Genomic DNA, 20835 nt, shown 5'->3' with positions numbered 1-20835 from the left:
ATCTCTTACCTTATATAGGCAGAAGAAGCGTTGCAACCAAAGAACACAAGATGTCCGCTACAGTCCTTAGAAACTGGTTTAAGAATACCACTAACGAAAGGCTACCCAGACATGAAGTAGGGTATGGTAGAGGTAGGAAATGACCAAGAGGAAGAAAGGGGAGGTGTAGTGCTGTGAGGGAGAGTGATATGGTTAAGAGGATTACCCAATGAAAGCAAGGCCACTTACAACGATGTCGGGATTGTTAATCGGGTCACAAAAAGGAAAGTGACGTAAAGTGAAATACAAATTCTAATTTTGACTTTTTTTCACTACTGCAATTTATAATTCAAATAAATCTAAACAACAACATTTTGGTCACAATTTTAATAAGGCTTCCTTTTGCATGCATCATTTTTGCTTGGGTGTTTTCAACATGTACCTCACATAGGAGGTGTTTCTTGAAAGTAAGGTATAATTTGTAACAGTTTCAGCTTTTGAGAGTGGAGGAGTAGTCAGCTGAGTTACTGGTTTGCAATAGTTTGTTGGAAGGTTACCCACAAGGTCAAGGATATGCTAGATAGTTCATATGAACGATTTATGATTTAAGAGATTTTGCAAGCAAATACTTTATTGTTTGCCCTGAAAATAGGAATGGGAAGGTTTAAGTGTCAATTTGACTTCTCCTTTATGCGAGAATGTTGAGCTTCCTCTTCTCACACATTTTACTTCAAGATCCACTAGTTTCTTGGAGATCCTGCCCGCATCCAGTGATTACACAGCTTTTTAGTTTCCAGTTGGTGACGGAGACAGCATAGCCAACAAGTGCTTGATGCGTTAAATGTGGCCACTGGCCATCACGTGATTTGGAGATTTTTTTAGATCTTGTCAACCAGGTTGCTCAAGCTGTCTATCAGAGAAAAGACCGGTTGCCAGCTTACAGTGGGCTTAGAGCCCACCCATTGCTTCCCACTGTTTTGCTTTGCTCTTCTCTCATTTTCCTACTTCTTATTAGTAGCATGTGTGAGCTTTACTTCCCCTTCTTGTGTTTATCCCTCCCTTGGAGCATGGCTACATTACTTGGGTCCTGTCACTACTCACTTTTCTGGTAGTCTTTTTGTGTAAACATTCCATAAGAGGGCATCTGTTTTCCAGCTGTCTCCCTCATATGCTTATCTTGCAGCCTCCGCGGGCCAGTGTTGCTCTCTCGCCCATGTGCTTCTCCCCTGCTCACCTTCATGATGTGCTCCGCCAAGTGTTCGCGTGCATTGCTTTATTGCCCGGGCGTTTTCCCCATTCAACCCCATGTGTTTCTTGCTCACCTGTGTGCTTTTCCTCTTTCCTCTTTCCATTGTGCTCTGTGTTCTTCTCTATCGTGTCTTGCTGCTCCCCCCAACTGTTCCCTCCATGTTGCTTCCACCACCCTACATCATCTGGAATGCTTCTGGCCCTTAGCCTTCCATTTTGCTCCCACTCTCGTCCTCCTTGGTGCTACCCCACCCGCTTTATTATAAAACGCTTGTGTGCTATCTTTTTTTTCTTTTAATTTACTGATTCAACTCAGATTGGTAAATGAAAAGGAAACAAAAAGTACATATGTCATTATGTAGGTGCACATGTGTTGTGTGCGCGTCTACAAAATGATGCAGCTGACCATGTTGTAGTTTTTTTTTTTCAACTCTAGCCATGCTGCCCAGCACAGGGAATCCCACACAGCATGGTAAAAACCACTGGCAGTGTCAATTGGTGCCAAAGGTGAGACATTTTGGCTTTGCCAATGCTTGTTTTCCATGCTGCCCGTTCTAGCTTTTCTGCTGAGCTTCTTCAAGATAGTTTCTCTTTGTTACTTGTCAAATACATTGAAGATACCTTTTGGCCACACCCTTATAGTCAGCAAGATGTCAACTTTGCTAATCTTACCATATGAGTGAGTTTCCTGCCATTTAGATATCCCTTTGGTGAAAATTACATAAAGCATTGGTTAAGACTTTGAGTGGCTTCAGCGCACAGTAGTACAAGTTTGATCATTGATACTTTGTGAACTTGAACAGTAGCCTAAGAATCTGTGGTGAAGGCTGTGAATAGCTTGGGATACCCTGCATTAATTGTTTCGATAGCTTCAATGGAAAACGTCCTTTCGGACGAAGCCGGAATCACGCTGTGCCATCACAGCGCCGGCAATAGAGCAAACGCAGCATTAGCATGCATTCGTTCAGTATGTAAGTCGTAACAATGAGTTGCCTGTAGGGGGTGCATTGGTGGAATGGTGTTGGATTTAAAGTCCAACAACTTCTCTACTGTTGCGCAGACTGGAGGCGGAATAGTAAATTAAACTATTTCAACATCTAGCTCCCTCCTAAGGCAAGTCGTTAAAACGGCATGCGTGCTGAACAAATGCATCCTAAAGACGGGCTCGTACTAAAGACGGCGTTCTGAACGCATGCGTCCTAAACTCATGCGGAATACCGTCATACATTCAGCTTTAATGGCTCGCTTCAAGTGGTAGATTATAGAACGGTGTTTTTATATGCAAAAATTGAAATTTAGTATCGAATCTGCAGAAACGCTTTCTTATACCTGTACAGGAAAACTGGGCAAGGTTTTTAAGTTTAAGGTATCCTTCTAGATATTTCAATTTATATAGAGTACTGTGTGGTGCCCATGTATAGCCACTTAAGAAGGCCTTTGACAAGGCTATTCATGTTAGGGGGATGGAATCTAGAGAAGATGTGTTCTAATGACTAATTCAGATTTTGGCGGGATCCCCCGGATTGCTTGAATTAACAGTATCTTTCTTATGCAGCCGTGGCTTATTCAAGATATCAGGGAAACCGGCGTGTAAGGGACTTGATGGTGCTATACACTGCATATCTGGTTTATTATCATAATGCTCTGAACAAACTTTGCAATATTCCTAGATGTCCTCATGTCATTAAGAAAGGCATAATTCCCTCTGAGGAATCATCCTGTGGTCCTAGTTGGGTTCTTTTTCGGGCATGGTCGCATATCGAGGCAATGGGGTGTATGTTTTGGATCACAGCAGGTTAGTGAAAATAGAGCCAAAAGGTTTCATGGCCTGGTGTAGGGTGGAGCACGCAGCACAGTCCTGGCACGGGTTCGAAGAACAATGGAAAAAGGGGGAGAGGGCAGTGAGCAACTTCACAGTGAGGAGTGCAAGTCCCTACATAGAGATCAGTAGGCCACAGGCTGCAGGGCAGTTAAAGGACCTATGTCAGCGTTATGCTACAGCATGAACTCTGTTCTAGAGGGATAGGGCAGCTGTCACAAGGAAAAGAAGAAGAGAGCCAGCGGCAGAACCATCAAGTGTTAAAGATCAGCCTTGGAGGTGCCTTGAGCTTACATTTCCTTACTAGGTAGACACTGTGCTCTGGCTTCCTCAGGCTTGAACAATGTCATTTAAAGGACTTTTGTGAACTTGGACAAGGCATGTTTTGGGGCCCCAGGGCCCCCAGCTCATAACAACTTGAATTGCATTACCCACTTTTGAGCTAATTGTAGCTTGCATAATGTCAAAGAAACGTTCGGAAATGTGTTTTGCGCAAAAACAGTTGTAATATTTTTTTTTAGGACCCAGATATCTTTAAGATGACACTAGGCAAAGAGAGACAGAGGTAGATGTAGGCAGAGACACAAAGAGGGGTTCAGATATAGAAAGAGACAGAGGTGAGCTACGGAGAGATACAGTTTACTTTCCCAGGGCGCTCCTTGGACGGTGAGGCGCTGGGCGTTGCCAGTTTTGCTCATGCCTTGAAAAGTTTCTGGGCTTGCAGGAAAATGTAGTAACAGCAGAGCAAAGATGAGCCTTGTTACAGGGTGACCGTCGCTGGCACTGTGAGCAACAGTAGAGGTACTACGGTCTCATTGAAGGTTTCTCTCCCTGGACAGCTGGTCCTCTCCGTAGTGCTTAGAAGCAGCTGAATCAAGCGGTTCTTGAGAAGAAGGGCAGGAAGATTTGTAGGTCCCTCTTTGCCCCACAGATAGGTAACAGCAGGTGATTCTTGCACATTCCTAGAGCCTGGGCCTGAATCTAAAAGGGGGAGACAGGAAATCTTTCTGCCCATAGTCTAACCCTTTTCCCTTTCCTGGAGCTCAACCAAGTCACAAGGAGAACTTGGATATCTGATGGGTCACTGCACCATGTGTGTCCCACACCATCAGAGCTGGGTTAGCTACTGGAAAACCCGGTCAGCACAACCACGTATTCATAATTTAGAGAAACATCCTTGCCAGCCAAAACAGCTAATACAGTGTAATCATTCCTCTCCCCTTTTCTTAAAGAATCCTTATTTCTATTACAGTTCCGGATCACTCTAAATTTAAAAGTGCCAACTTCTTGACTCTGGGATCACCTTGAACGTTCTAGCCGGCTGGATAATGAACAGTGTAGATCACTGGTTCTTAACCTATGGTCAGAGGACCCCTGGGAGTCTGTGACTGTTTTACAAAATTGAATAATATTAAAATGAATAAATAATGCAGTATATTCAATTAAAGAAGCAAAATTGAAAATGTGAAATCTTTTTCTATATTTGTGAATTTAACAACATATTTCAATATTTGAGCATTTGTTTGGTGTATACTTGTTTTTGTATTTTTTGTGTATTGTTTTGAGGTTCTAATCATAGAAACTGCTTAGGCCGGGGGTGCCCGACTTCCAATAATGACTTAATGGGGATCCTCAGATTCAAGTGATAATTAAGTGATGGTCCACAGAATTCAATGGTTAAGAACTGCTGGTGGAGATTGCACAAACAATGGGGCATTGGATTCATTTTCCTTGGCATCTACAACAAAGGAACAATTTCCTTGAACTGTGCTCATGGGAGTTTTGCTCCTGATCCTGTCTAGGCAATTACACATTGCTCCTACATGGAATTCTAGTAATCATGAGTATTGGGTTTCACAAATTTGCCGCTGATAACCAGATTTAATTCAATATCAGTGGTGAAAAAAATCTGAGAGAGCAATTGAGCAAGCAAGACCTAGCTCCCATTCAATCAACTTTAACTTGAAATTTGTAGCATATGCCCTTCAAACCAAACTGTCTCCAGGTATGAATACCTAGAGTGAGGTTCACCAATGGTTGTACTTGGTGTTCTTGTGCTTTAAGGGATGAGGGTTTTTAATGAGACTTACAGAAAGGACAAGCCGGTCTCTATTTTGAAGGATTGTTTGCATATCTTGGCTGTGCCACCATTCCACATATTTTCTATTCTGAATGTATTTCAAAATATGCTTGGACCCACACTTTTTTCCTGTACAAATGTCTCCAGGTATAACCTGAATGAACTTGCACGGTAAAAACATATTGAACAGTAGGACAATGTGTGATTGTACCAAGCAATGAAATCAAAACCACATGCAATTCTCCATTCTGACATGCATACATTGTAATGTGCCAGAGTCAGTACCACAGTGCATGGAAACTGTGTTTACCCTAAACTATTAGAAAGGATGATTACTTTGCCAAACTTGGATTCTGAGGCTTAGCTTCCTGCTATTTAAAAAAAGATATGTTGAAATACACGTAAAGTCTTTGATTTATTCCAAGTTGTGTCTTATAGGATAGACACCAATTTAAGAGAAAACTCGTCTAGCGAACATAGCTAAAGCAAGTGGGGGACTTTGACTGTTTTATCGCTCTGCTAAGAAATTGCGTACCACAAATTTAGAAATTCACACAGCATCTAGAATGGAAAGAAAAATTATTCACCACTCTGTAACAGTCCATTTTTACTTTCAGAATGAAGCATGAATCACATTTAAGATTGTAACTAGGGATGGGCAGAACTTGCGGAATTCTGATTTTGCCGAGTTACATAAAAACTCTGCGTTATTCTGCGGAGTTCTGCCAAAGGGTTTCATCGGGCAGGAATAGGCATGTTGCGCTGTGATTTAGCGCCAGTAGCACATTCTGCCCTGAAACATCAGTGCAAACGGAACAACGCAGTGCGCCAGAGGGCGCAGCTACTTGAGTTAATTTTGCTGCTGCTCCAGTAGATTTTCTCCTCAAGCGGCAGCCTTCTAACCCCAAACGGTTGCGATACGCTCCGAGTAATTGGACATCACACTAGAGGATGCTCACGTTTACCAACTTCCCTTGTGGAGGTGCACAAGAGAACAAATTCAACCATGCGGTGATTCGTGGAATTTGGCCGGAACACCACTTTACAAGAGTAATGCGGAGTTGACAAAATTCTGCTGATGAAACAGAATATTTCCCCCCGCTCCAATCGTAACTTTCAACCACAGAAACCTTTTTAGCTAAATTCCTGACGTTCTAGTAACAGAGTTACTCCTCATCACTCCACATGACTCCTAATGTCAGGGTGGATGTGTGGGTATCATGTCTCCTTACTCCTGCCTACACTAATGCATCCTCCTTTTCATTCCTTGGAGGCATCGACCCAAAGGAGAAATGTTTTGAATTAATGCCTCTTGACTAATTGCTTCTTAATGGTCTAGTTTTTTTTTTCTTAATTAATTTGTGCACTGAGGCTTTAGGATTTTGCATATTTTAATAACTTTTTGGGATACAATGGAGAGGCAACCTTATTTATTAAGGGGTACCAAACAATAAGTAGCTAGATTGAATGTTGATATTTTGAATATGGGCGCTGTTTTTTGCTGAGAAGGTGCCTGGTTTCATCAGATTTTAAAAAGTGTCTTTTACCTTCCGCACTTTCGGTGGGATAAAACTCAAAAGGTTTCTTCTCGAGATGTTTTAAAAAGTTGAGAGTTTAATGGTTTATTTTGGTATGTAGTGCCTTGTTATCTTTTAAAAGTGCTCGAAGAAAGTTGATTTTGCAGTCACTCAAGAGAGTCAAAGTTATGCTGCATTCGTGGCAGAAATTTCCCAAAACTCAAAACCAACAAACCTACTTTTTATAAAGCTACTAGAATATACTAATGGCTGAAGATCAATTGCCTCCTCGAGTCTCACTGACAGTGCAGATTTTGTTTTTTAGCAATAGCAGGTCAAAATAAAAAGATTGTTCGACACGTGTGGTTTTATGACACTGCTGCAAACACCCTATTCATGGAGCCTAAACTGGAAATATATAGAATAACATAGGAATTGCCTCATTGACCTTTCATGACCTTCCATCCAATACAGTTACTTCTATAATTAGTTGTATAAAGATGGGGGTTTGTGATGAGCCGACTTGGCAATTGCTGTTGATCAGTTGGCCATAGAAATGTCAAATGACAGTAAAAAGATTTTCATTTTAGGGGACATCTGCAACTGGCGACTTCTACCAACTCTCCAAACCTTCTGAAATTATTCATAGAGGGAAAGAGGAATAGGTGGATCCAGAAAGAGAGAGTGAGGCGAGAACAAGAGGATTATACATTATGCGGGCCATCTTCGGCCATTTGTCAGCGGACCAACTAGAGCAGGCTCCTCACTGCAGAGGGCAGGATGGCGGGATGGGCCACAAGACCTGAATGTTTTTTGACAGACAAATAGAGACATGCCATGCCTCCAAAAGCTGAACATCTCGCTCTAAAGATAGTCTCCAACAGATCTTTTCCTCCCCAGCGGGCCCACTAATTTCCAAAACTCCTTATAATATGAAATGGGAAAGAACCTGGCTTTTAATTCCATTTTGGCTGCCCTTGTTCACTGCCCCCAGCTGAGTGCAGGTGAATCTACAGCACAGAAGCCCTCTAGTGGTGTTTGGAAGTCTCATGCCCTGGAAAGTCTCCTGACCGCTGCTTATTGGACGCACTGTTGCGTGGGGATTATCCAGTAGAGCCACAAGGAAAGTATTAAGGAGTGACATGTCCCTTTTATGTGGTATATATGCAATATTGTTCATGAAAAAATTATTCTGACTTCCCGTACCATACTCTTTCAGGAATATCCATTCTAACCCAGGAATGACTAACCCGTGCCACTTGGTCCTGTGTTTCACTTCGGTACTTACCCAAGCAGAGGAACTCACAGGACTCTCTCCTTCAGACCTATGTGTAGAAAAATATTCATTCAATAATTGGAGGGTTATTAGTTCATCAATGCTTTCTTGAAAATAAATATATCCTTGAATTTGTTGACTGTACACAAAGGGCAATTGATGCCAGCTAAAGACGCTGCATACTGTTAGACTAAGACTAGGTAAAACCCCTGTTTCTAGTTTTTCTGCATCCATGAGCAAGTCTGGGAAAGTAACTAGCGTTCCAGACATCTCTGTGTGTCGCATTGTGTCACTTTACTGGGCCTTGCGGCTGGAGCTGGAAAGAGCCTGGTATGTGGAAGCGGAAGCCACAGGCATGGAGCTAAGTCAAACCGACACGCTCTCAAATGTTCAAGCCTGGCTGATGATTGTTTACATTAACAAGATTACGTTTCAAGCACAACTTACAGATATTAGGGCAGGCAGCCCGACATGCTGGTGGATGTGCAGCAGGACCTCAGCCCATGGCGAGGAGGTATATATTCTGTGGCGGTTGCGCGGCTGGATCTTTCACAGCACCAACCCAAGCTTAGCATGGATCTCGCTATACAGTTTGGTTTTCGGCACCACACTGATTATTTATTCTTAGCAAGATGCAGAAGAGGTCAAGATGAAGTTCTTCCAGGTGTGAAATCTAACTGCGTAGTTCCACTGACCAGGCCTCATTATGATATACTTCTTTAAAATGCCTGGGCACTGTAGCCAGGGATAGATCTGTGCGTATGCATTTCAGTGCACTGACACCGCCGCAGTCCATTTATGTGCATACTTTTTGTAAAGGGTATGGGTGGCTGCCCCCTCAGACTGTTCTCTCAGCCATGAGGAATCTTAATTTTCAGCTCCACAGTTGTTATGCTCACCATTAAGTCTCATTTGTTTGTTCTAACAGCAGAAGAGGCAAAGACTTCATTAGCCCAAAACCATCTCCCTAGGCCCAATAGCACCATCCGACGCAGGCTGCGGTGACGCGGGTGCAATCTGCATGAATGCATCTTGTGACAGTGCCTCAATGATCGCCTAAAAGGGCTACACTTTTCTTAAAGCTTTCGTTCTCCCTGAATTGGATAATACATTACCCATGCTGTACTCTTTTCATCCCTTTTTATTCTTCCACTTGTGTTTCCAACCCCTGTTATGCTTACTTAATGTACACATTTTCACATCTTTTTAAATTTAGAATAAGAGTGTTTTCTGTTGACGGTGTTTCCAACCAAAATGGCCTCCACGCAGTGCGCACTATGGATATCGATAAGAAGACCAAGATCAGTTTGGAAACTGAGGAATCTGCTATGACAAGCTAACGCCTTGCCATTCTCCTGGATATCCTCTCTGCGTAACATAATAAAATGCAAGTGGTACATTTGCAGAGATATTTTTTTCCTTCATATGATACCGAAGGATGCCGCCATCAGACCTTTGGGCTATTGTAACAAGTTAACTAATTCCATTGAATTTGTTCTCGTGCAGAATGCTCTTAGCTTCAATTGCTGCATTTGACATTGATAAACTTTATTCATTTTTAGTGGTCAGAAGAGTGGTCCACAGCATTGTAAGGCCAGTGCAGCTCATCAACGCTCATTAAGCATGTGTTGTGGTGGCTTTCATAATGCTCTGTCATGCGAGAGCACTCATTTGTGAAATGAGTAGGTGAACTATGGCTATCATGGGCAGACCTCTTCAGCATTTGTGTTGGTAGTCTCAGTACACATATACACATGGAGGTGAAGCTCCCGGTTGTCTAGCGTGAGGTCTATTAAAGACAAGTATGTCTCTGTGTCAGGTCGCGGAGTGATATAATGCTGCGTCGGCTCTCTACCTGGTATATAAGCTCACTGGTTTTCAGGTTGGTCAACGTATCACTTTTTGATATGGTTACAATAATAACATTCAGCGGCTAATCTTGACTCTAAGGAGGCACTCACATGGAAACCACTGTACGTGTGTGTGTGGGGGCAGGTGTGTGGGTGTGGGGGGTGGTGAGTATGTGTCTAGGAACAGATTTAATGTGGCCAAATATAATTTAATTTTAATAATAAACTAATTTATTGGACCACCACTTCTTAGAAACATTGCAATATCATTACAAGTGCAAGCAAATGTAAAACATGCACAAACACTGGCTCAATATCATAACCAACATGTAATAAAGAAAGACTATTTTAAAACAGTTCTTAAGTATTTCCTAACTACAAAGATATCTGTGAGCCCAAAATAAAATGAAAATAGAAAGCTAGGTAGTCTGACCACACCCGACTTTTGCCTAAAATATGCCACAGATAGGTTTTTATTGGCCGCTGCAAAAAGTACACTTTAGTAAAAACAAATGTGAAAAATGTTAATGGCGCTTACCCACTGGACCTGAACTTACTTCTGTGACATCCTTAGTAAATGGTGTAAAACAGCGCAGGAGTGAATATTAACTGACTCTCCCCACCCTCGGATTTTTCAACTGGTGTCATCTATGTAGAATTCTTGTTTTTAACATAAGCAGACTTTCCCTGATATGAGTTATTGTTTACCATATTTTTAGAGACATTTTGATGAGAGCCACGTACCATTTGATACCTAAAGCGTCATCAGTAACTCCACACATTTTAAACAACGTTTTCACATTTTGGGTCAGGTTGCAAGAGCAGGTAACATGTTCCTCCATCTTCTCCTGCAATCACTTTGAAATAAAATATCACTGATTGAACCCAACACTGACAGAGCAAAATCCAAGCTCTTTGACTTTTTTACGCATTTACTATCCCATATTCTAAAGTTAAAGGGTTACCCCAAAGGGCAACCCATAAAGAACTTGAACGAACTTTACCCATATATGTCTGAAGCAAAGGCACAAAAAGGAACCCACATAATACATATTAAACCTCCCTCGGGCCAGCATTACAGGAAGTATTTGATCGTTTATAGAATAAAAGTGCAAGACCCAATGCACGTTACCTTGGAAATGACTCCCAAGATATTTGTAATCTTGTACTATCTGTGGACACCTGACTTTTTGCTTCGCTTGCAGATAGTCATAATGGTCAGATAGTTCCATCACAATAACATGATAGGGAATTAATTTGATGTTGGTGTCCCACCAGTGTGGAATCCAGGATAACGTTGTCATCAGCGTGTAGCACAGGAGCGGCCCGTGCAGGTAAGAGCGTGGGGCTGGGTTGGGGGGGCGGGATTCGACAGAGAACCGTGGGGGGAAATTAAATAAATAATTAAGTTTCCCTCATCATCGTCTGTCGAAATCCCCCCCACCCGGTCCCACCCTCCGCCCCCCCCCCCCCCACTGCTCTTACCTGCACGGGCCGCAGCTGGTAGAGCAAGATGCTTATATGCTTCTCATCTACCTCGAGATGGAAACAATGCATTTCATGCAAACAGATCAGAAAAGCAGCCCTACATAATGAACACAACTGGAGTTAAAGTGCACACCCCTGTTTAAAGTCAGCAGTTGTGAGTATTCTCCCCGATTGTGCACCAGGGGTCGTATTACATAAAGGGCCAAGGGTGGTGCAAATGGCATGTGCTCCCATTTTCTGAAAACGTGTTCCAGTTTGGTATTACAAAAGGAGTCCCTCTTTCAGAGGCAGGCTGGGTGCTACCTTCACTGCATAAGCCGGACCAGCAGGCATGAGTTTACAGCTCTCCTGAGGTCAGCGCACAATCTCTTATAGGGCATACTCACCAGGTTTGCACCTTGAGTACCTATTTAAAGGTGTTCTGCGATGCAGACCAGGGCAGTGCACCCTATATAAAGTAGGACCACAGGAGATGTATTATGTAAAAGGCTCACTGTCGCTGTTTGGAACACTGCACTCTTTTACAAAATATGCACTGCCCCCAGGGCAGATGCAGACTCTTGGTTGCCCTGGCGAAGTGCATTGGTGACACGCAAAGTGGCTGTTTGAAGCAGCTGCTCTGTCCTTCACAGTGCAGGAAGCACAACACCGCTTTACAAAGGGGGGGGCAGATATCCCAGTGCATACATGTCCAGTGAGTGGTGTGCATAAAGGGGCCAAATTCATAAAGTAACTTAAATGAAAATATAGGCAGCATCAAAGCATATACTTACTAGGCAACTTTGACCAGAGAACAGTATTACCCACTGGACTGCACACAGCACAGAAGTCTACGACAAGACATATGTAGGCCATTCATACGACTTTTAATAGGTCCAGCACATTTCAGACTTTTACGCACATACGTGGGGTTTTGCCAAAGCCACTATCAATTGAAAAATAATCTAAAATATATTTTTGTTTTTAAATTTCTTACATAGCTGCAATGTTTGTATTTCTCCCAAAGTACCATTTTCAGGCCGCATAAAAAAAATGCTATTTGGATCAAACTAGATCTTTGCACACTCTGTAGTGCTCCAACTTACATTTCATGTCACCCATACTTCAAGAATGGTGTCTTCTCAAGTCTACATAGTGGGGTTTTTCAAGAAACGTATGACAATTGTGTGTTTTTTGTTGAAAGTAAATAGTTGGTGTGGGAAGGAAACCTCACGGGTGGGTTCCTAAGATGCAATTCTAATTTTTCACATAAGTAATGACTTGCGAAGGTATAGGAGTAAAGCTAAAATATGGTATACCGTGTTTTGGAAGCAGTTTCATACTTTGATCAATCAAACCTATCATTGTATAGCCTCAGATTCTCAACCAAAAGGCCAGCCAGATCAGTGTTCCATTAGTTAAAAAATGACTATCATCTTTGACAAAAGGCTAAGATAGGGCATGAAAGTAGAGCGTAGAATGAGAAAAATGTGAGTAAGGGCCCCTACAGGTTGAAAGGAAACCTCATTGCTCACATTGAATGGTGCCAGCTCCAACTCTGAAACCCAGTTATAATTTTCTTGAACAATTTCAACATTGTTTGGAAAGTCCTCACCTCATAACAGAACATGTAGACCCTCATTATTAGTGGGCTGGATTGCTCCCCTTTCAGTCCCCTTTCAGTCCCCCCACCTGTCCCCAAACTAATTGAAATTAGAATGCCTGTAATCTGGATGGGTGTAGTTAACAGGGATTACAAGTGGAACCCTAAGGTTCCTCTCAAAAGGGAAGCACTACTGGGAGAATCAGCAATTCTGGACCTAATTCCCCTGGTAATTCCTCATTCCCCCTCCCCCATAGTTACACTCAGAGATTCCATTTGCTTTCAGGGGTGTTGCCATAGTTCTCAAAATGTGATGGTGCTGCTGACTGCTGTTAGTTGCCCCTTTGGAAGTAAGGGGCCATTCATAATGACAGCCTTAATGTTTCAAATATTGTTCACATCTGTTAAATCTTCAATATATTTGCATCAGTGTACAAGTCTTGATAAGCAAGATGGGCGTTTGATTATGCAATCGCATGCCAATGTATCAACATCGGTTTCAGAAGACTTGATTTTCAAATTATTCATTGAGTGTTGAAAATGATGGCAGTAGGTATGCAAGGGAAACACAAATTAGCCTATTCTGAGTCCTCCACAAATCCTGGTACATTTGAACGTATTTAGCCTGCACATTGTATATTGTCAAAAGGGGTCTGGTTTTAAGGCAACACAAATCCAGCTGTGAAATATAATAAAGCAAGGCATCCCGAGCATTATTCCATTAAATTGACTTTGGTGTAATTCTAGATTGGTAAACTCTCATCTTCCCAAAGTGAAGTGGTAGGTGTTAAATTGTATTGTCTTCCTAGACAGCATAGTGGTTTGAAACTTACTCATCTTACTTCTAGGCCTGTCAGATATGGGGTCAGTCATTAATACTTATTCTCTGCTGCACTTCCAGTCCTGTATTTCAGTCTTTGAGAACTCTTTGTGGTATGGGTTTTGAGATGAACTTGCTAGGATGTTGATTCGCTTCAAAAGATTTTGTGATGTGTTGCAGTCTACGGAGGCAGCTTATGTGTGCAAGGTTAGCTAAAGTCTTTCAAGCAATTCTACTAAAGGTGAATAGAGCACTTGGTGTGACCAGAAAGTTGGGTTGCGGTGGCGTTTTCTCTATGAACCATTCATACAGGTGCCTTTAAACCCATGGTTTGCAAACAGTGCTTGCCTGTAATAATTCATTCAATTTACCGTTGTCTTTTTTTTCCCGTTGTTCAGCTCCAAAGGCCATGGCTAGACCGAGTTTCCCCAAAGGCTCTTTTGAGTTCCAGAACGCGAATGCAAACTCTCAGCTCGGCACGATGCTCGGTGGCGGACCTCCTGAGCCTGTTCGGCTAGTCAATAACCGCAAAGGGAGCTTATTTCTTCCCAGCAACCCTTCTTTGCTGCACCTCCACTTGATCAGTTCTCCTGAACAAGGGCGGTCTACCTACTGTAGATTGCAACGTGCTCTCAGCCTCCCTGTTAAGTACCGATTCCACTCCAAGCATTCCAGGTGGAACCAGGATCTCCGTAGGTAGCCCCTGAGATGGATGCATAGGACTGTCCAGCTAAGTTTGCATGACTTACTCCTGTTGAAATTCTGGGACAGCCCACATTATACAAAGCATAAGCTGTTAATGATAGCCCCATATTAAGCAAATAGGAGATAGTTCACTATATTACATGCAATATATTGCGTGGTTTTGTATTGCTTCGACTACATCAACCTACCACTACATTGTAAAATAGTTATATGTTTGCTATTTATAATTCCACTTACAATTTTATCCCAAGGTAATTTTGGTGGAGCTAATAATAGAAAATATATACCTGTATTACAACAGAGTGATAAGTTGATCTGGTGGAAATTATATTATTCTATGTCGATAATAAAATCGTTGACATTCTGTCACACGGCCAGCAAATGCAGGAAAATACGTTGTTTTAGCATTACTAGATTTCACCTTTGTTGAGTGATCCATGCAGCTGTGCTGTAAGTGTTTTCAATACTAGGGCAGTTACTGGTTATGCCTAAAAGATATCTTCAAAGGTTGATATGACACCAGGTCACAAAAGTTAAAAAAAACAGTAAACAGTTACTGGCTCAGTCAGTTTGCCAGAACTGAAGGATTGGTTGATGTCAAAATAAATTGCAGCCTTTGGCCAATGCTGATTACAGGATGCCCATGCAAAACACTCTAAAAGGGTTCTCCTAACCAGCTATTCACAGCAAGCTAGACATCATTGTAGCCACTATTTAAAAGCCCAAACTAGTAGATGTATTTGAAAAAAACTCAGACTTAGACAGGATTTGCAGCTCAAAGATTTAGCTACAGGAAGAAGAACCTTCTGGTTGCAGTTTTCTACTTCAGAGGGTGCCGCTGGCATCCAGGCATTGGCCAACTGGTGACTGTTGCCCAGAGTGCAAAGACTCATGGTGCTCTTTCTGAGCCCTAGGGCAGACACTGACCTTCACAAACAAATCGAAAAAAGGCTAGGGACTGAATATCAAGGAGACTAGGTCAGTCTCACATCTCTGAGAGGACAGTCATATGGAAGTTGGGGACAATTACAAATTTGGCCTCTCCTGGGCCATGTCTTGTTGGCTCTGCACAGAGCCGATCGCCTGCTCTTTTTCCTTGAGGTGTCTAATGTTCAAACATATAAGTTAGAATTGTTCAGAGTTAATGCATGAACTTTAAACTGAACAGGTTGGATACAGTGGCAGAGATTGGCACACTCTTTTTCCAACTTGTTCTGCCTAAAGTTTATGCCTCAACTCCGAGCAATTCCAAGTTATATGTTTGAACTTCCGACACTACAAGAGAATAAATAGGGGCTCGAATCTGTGCAGAGCCATCATGTCCGGCCCCAAGGTTCCTGCCATATTGGCAGGACAGGACTCATCCACCCATCTCTTCTCTAGACCTGAATCGGTTAATTAGTGATATCAGCCCAGAGCTGAGGTATTGCTAAAACCGTCCATTTTTATTCAGAGCTACAATACCAGTGGTGGTGATTTCTTCCTCACGTGGATACCTGCTGGATCCCTTTTGTACAATAAATGTCCTGTTTTTTGGAATTGGGACATCTGGGCCTTATTCATATTTGCTCATCTCAGATTTAAAAAATGCCACAGAGAGATGAACTTGAGCCCATAAATGTTAAACGCTACATAGCGCTTGACGGTCTATGATCCCTCAACTCTCTCTTTAGCCTTGAAGGACTTCAGATGGTCCCTTCTGAGAAATGGGCTCTTATCAGAACAGTTACTTGTGTTGCCATCAGTAACAACACAGGTACATGTTTTCTGTATTATTACATGTACACAATGGTCTGTGATGTGATTGGCCAACCTGCTGCGTAGGATACAGACACAGCAACTGACAGATTTCGGATTGTGGCATGTACAGCATATACAAAAATAGAAAGAGATTTTTGGCTCAAATTGTGCAAGAATTGCCACATCTCTTGCCTTATCTGTAAACGGCCATGAGTACTCTAAAGCGAAATCACCTAATAGAATTTCAGACCAGCGAAAAAATAAAAAATTAAAAAGAGCAGAAATGAGCTAGAGATTTTGTCACAGGCGCAGGCATGATTACTAGCCCCCGCCCACCTGTATTTTTTCTGTCCAACGCTGCACCTGGTTGCCCAAGTCTCACCTTTGCCTTTTGGGGATGTATTTAATCACCCAAATAGTGAAAGAACTTGATTTGAGAAGAGTTCATCAAACCATACCATAATATTGAGGGTAAAACAAAAAATTAGATAATTGGGAGGAATCAACCAATTTAGCTTCACACCCCCATTAGGCTGCCTGTCTTTGCCTTCCATGACCGTCATTGGTTGCATGGGTTGTGGTCATACTACTGTAGCTGAAGCAACTGGTGCATAATATAACCACCACCTCCCTAGTTCGACACAACACTTTATGTTGTCAAGAGTTTTCACTGGGGTGTGCTCAAATACATATAAACAAGACTTTGAAGAATACAGTATGTTCTCTCAATTTTTCTTTGTGAAAGAAATAAAGGTGAACTCGGACAAACGTGCACAGAATTTCAGCAGGAGTGAAGACTTTTAAAGTTTGGTGACAATGACCCGACTAATTTCCCGCAAGGCTTGCCGAGTTGACTTTCTGCAGATTTTTTGGCTAACTATTTAACATTGTCAAAGAAAGGTTCCGATAACGCTTGTGTGGGGAGTGGTTGTATGTGGTGTATGTTGCGTGGTGTGCATTCTCTATTGAGAACTCCAGTTATTCAAATACCAATTGTAAAATGTCATTGGTCAATTTTGGGGTGGATCCTCGGCAACTGTACATTCTGGCCTCTGCAACGTTGGTAATTATCTGAGGTGATCATGAACATGCCACATAGCTGCCGCTTATGATTCCAATTACAAAGTGTTCTGTAGCCCTCTATAAAACACACATGTCAGTTTTATCAAACTATATACATAATCGTACACAGTGCAGAAGATCCAAGCATATTGACCCAATGACTGTGAAGGGATGTATGGATTTTGAAGCGTATGTGTTTTCCACCAAGACCTCGTGGTGGTAGGGTGGTATTATGCAATCAAGTCAAATAGTTCATCATTTCCTACAAACTGGCCTTTGATCATTTATTCATTTAGAATTCTAAATTGTAAACAAGATCTTAAGGTATCAGAGCACTTCGGACTTGAAAAGGATTAAACAAGAAAAATGTATAGGATGTAAACTTACATGCGTGGGATTCAATAGGAACAGGTGTGGACTAAGCTGAAAAGTTCAATTAATAGTTCAAGACAGTCTACTTATTAGTCAGTCTAAACAAATTCTTCACAGTGAAAGATGCCGTTCAAACTAAAATGATTTTAGCTTTTTCCTGAATAACCCAGAGATAATGAAGTATGAATGGAAGCATATATGGCGGCAAAGGTTTATATGAGAAAAGCACAGTAGGATAGGACAATGGCCAGTGCAGGTGGTAGGTATAAACTAAAAGTGAGATTGGAAGGATAAAATACCTATCATATACAATGCGTTATGAGCAGGAAGGTATTTGTGCTTGTGTAAATTGACATCAGTCATATTTACTCTAAACTTCTGCAAAGCTGTTTACAGTGATTGGGTTACGTCTGCCAGTATTTGAGAGATTATGGGCTAATAAGGGGTGGTTTGAGAAACCTTAACCTCAGCTGTAGAGGGCATAACTTTTAAAGGAAACATTTCAGCGTAGCAGACTAATAGGTAGAATAAGGTAATGCAAGACTGCACATATAGGTTTGGGAATGATAAAGAGGAGACGGCTGTGGCCTGGGATGGAGAGAGACGACAGAATTTCGGCCAAGCAACTACTATACTCAAAAGACTAATCATCAATAAAATGTCCCTTCAAAGAAGAGGGTTCCCCAAATGTATGACTTCTAGAAACTCAAAGCATTTTTTTGTGGGCCCTGTAATGGCATTTCCTCATAGGCCCTCAGCTGAGACCTGTCCCCACACTGAGAAGAGGACTCCACAGTTCAACTACCAATGGCAATGTGTCTTCCTGTTTAGTTTTTAATAACACAGGGATATACATTTTCAGTGGTCGGTTGATTTATTTATTTTTAGTTGATATCCTCAATGCCGCCTGCTGAATTAGTTGCCAGATCTGTATTACATGTGGAAATAAACTGCTAGCCACAGATAGGCACATCCTGTGCACCATCTTTCTCCTAGAAGAAGCACAGTGCTACTTCAGCACATCTCGAAAGGATCACTTTATGTGAAATTTGTGAAATATATATATACCAAAACATAGCAGATATCCTGTCTGCCGTATAAGAAGCATGTATCTTAGGACCTTCTTTAGAGTTTGACATCTGTGTGTACATATCATAGCCTGGATGGCTGTAAGTTACAAGTTATTATAATATAGCATCATTCTAATACTTCATAGTAAATCTGCCATATAAGATGACGTTGCCATGGTGATCGTTTCTTATGCTGTACAAATGCTGGTGTTATAGGTGCCACCAGGGTGGTACATACAGTTAGTAGCCAGTTGTGCAGACTCGTTTGTCAGAAACCAAACAAGTAGAAAAGACAAAGATAAGTTTGAGTCATCATCATCAGGGCAAAGCTGCAGGATGTAATGAATTACTTCTAATAGTCATAACTATTCCTGTCCTTGCCCCAGATCTATTGTTCTTATCTCTGGAGGCATCATTGGCAGGAGGAGGTACACACATTATTCCAGCCCGCAGAAATAATGACCTGTGCATAGAAGCATTTAATGAATTATTTCAGAGCCTTCAACGTAAAAGCCCAACTAGATTAGGCTTCCAGTTGTTGACTATCTGTGCAGGCCTCTACATTGGAGCACAGGAACGTTGAAAATGATTAGCTTCGGCCATAAACCACAAGGTGGTTCAGGTTGCCATAATGCTTTATTTGAGAGCCATTGTTTTACAAGGGTGCAGTGGACACAGTGGGTTTACCGAGCCATCAGTCATTCTTGTCCCTTTAGCCACCCTTTGCATCTGTAAATCAATTTAACCTGGATTAATAAGCAATAGTAATTGACCCTGAGTGTACATCACAGTATTTGATGTTCTGCTAGTAGAGGAGCGACGGAAGAGCCCTTAATACTGAAAGATGTGGCAATTCTGATTTTAAGTTGTTCCTACCATCGAAAGCCACAAAAAGAGCAAAGTAGCATCCACGGCGAAAAGACATGGCCAGATTCATTACTTTAAAAGAATTGAAACCAACCAGACACCTACGGTCTGCCTCACTCTCGCTCGTACACATTCCCCGCATCTGCAAAAGCAAAACTGGAGGTCGCTCATTCTCCTACATCGCATCCAAGACATGAAATGACCTCCCTCACACATCAGAGCCAACTGTTCCTCACTTCTTGAGTTTTGCAAGAAGCTGAAGATCCAGCTTTTCCTACAAGCACATTGGGGACCACAAACCTACACACTAGTGCAAGCGCCTGGATACCCTCTCGGGTCATTAGTGCGCTACACAAATCAAAATAACTTAACTGCTGTCTATTTTTTTTCTCTGTATTTATTATATTTTTGCTTCATAGAATTTACTAATACTGCGACTTCCTAAGAAGATGATCAAATTGTCACGTTGATCGACAGTAATTCCTTTCCTAATTTAACGAAAATGATATATAAACAACGAGTATTATGGCATTTTTTTCATAAGAGCAAGGAGGAATAAGTTAGAGCGCATGCGCACCGAATGCTGTTGTACTTCACTACCAAAGCCTTGTATCAGTTACTGCTGCCTCGATCCAGCGCGAGCCACCATGAAGTAACAAAGATGGCCGCCGCACCACCGCTGTCCAGACTTCAAATGGGAAAGATTGGCGCTGAGCAAGCAACATGTATTTTTTATTTTAGAACTTAAGCTACAGAAACATCTTTCCTCCTGTTTTATCCTGTCCTTTACGTATGATATCCGTAATGTTCAGAATCTAGATAAATACTGGAATTCTAAACATTAAATATTTGTGAGCATAACACGAAAGCTTGACTTTCGTTTACAAAGTGTAAGTCTCTCTGTCCGGCTTTGGCTCCCTTCCTGCCATCATCCAAAAATCCTTTGTACTGATCATGTCGACTAACAGGTTTGATCTTGGCTGTCAGGAGTGGTAACTTGTGAACGTGTGAGTGTTGCCTGTGCGTTCTGTTGACTTCATTTGTGTGTTGAATGCCCGGCGGATTGACCTGCTGCCTTCTCACACGTTTCCTGTGTTTGCAGTTGAAGACGAGCAGATGTCGGCCTTGTCACCCAAAAAAAAGCAGCGAAACGGAGGGATGCGAAATTCTCCCAGTTGCTCACCCAAGATGATGAGGTAAGACATTGGCGACCATGCAAGACCAGTGCATAAAAGATGGAGTATGTCTAGGGAGGAAGGGAGAGTGGTAAGCCAATGAAATATAGAGTATCTCCAGAACTGGGGAGAAGGAGACAAGGTAAGTGGCAGGGAATAAGGGGAAGGGACAAAACTTTGTGTCT

The 20835-nt window shown here is 42.0% G+C and overlaps 1 protein-coding gene across 6 annotated transcripts in view; it reads left to right on the top strand.

Annotated features, from left to right (window-relative positions):
• KCNMA1 (potassium calcium-activated channel subfamily M alpha 1) overlaps positions 1-20835 on the top strand; it is a 1447720-nt gene that overhangs the window by 1112231 nt on the left and 314654 nt on the right. For 5 of the 6 annotated variants that reach the window (XM_085608566.1, XM_085608564.1, XM_085608565.1 and 2 more), the window contains one exon: positions 20578-20671. In XM_085608566.1, the coding sequence (XP_085464692.1) occupies positions 20578-20671 (94 nt within the window). Of the gene's footprint in view, positions 1-14057; positions 14352-20577; positions 20672-20835 lie in introns of all 6 variants that reach the window. The other variant, XM_085608561.1, reaches the window with a different exon arrangement.

The sequence above is a fragment of the Triturus cristatus genome, chromosome 1_2 (assembly GCF_964204655.1).
Source record: "Triturus cristatus chromosome 1_2, aTriCri1.1, whole genome shotgun sequence".
NCBI classification, from domain to species: domain Eukaryota; kingdom Metazoa; phylum Chordata; class Amphibia; order Caudata; family Salamandridae; genus Triturus; species Triturus cristatus.
The sequence above is the reverse complement of the archived record's forward strand: the minus strand, read 5'-3'. Positions and strand labels throughout refer to the sequence as shown.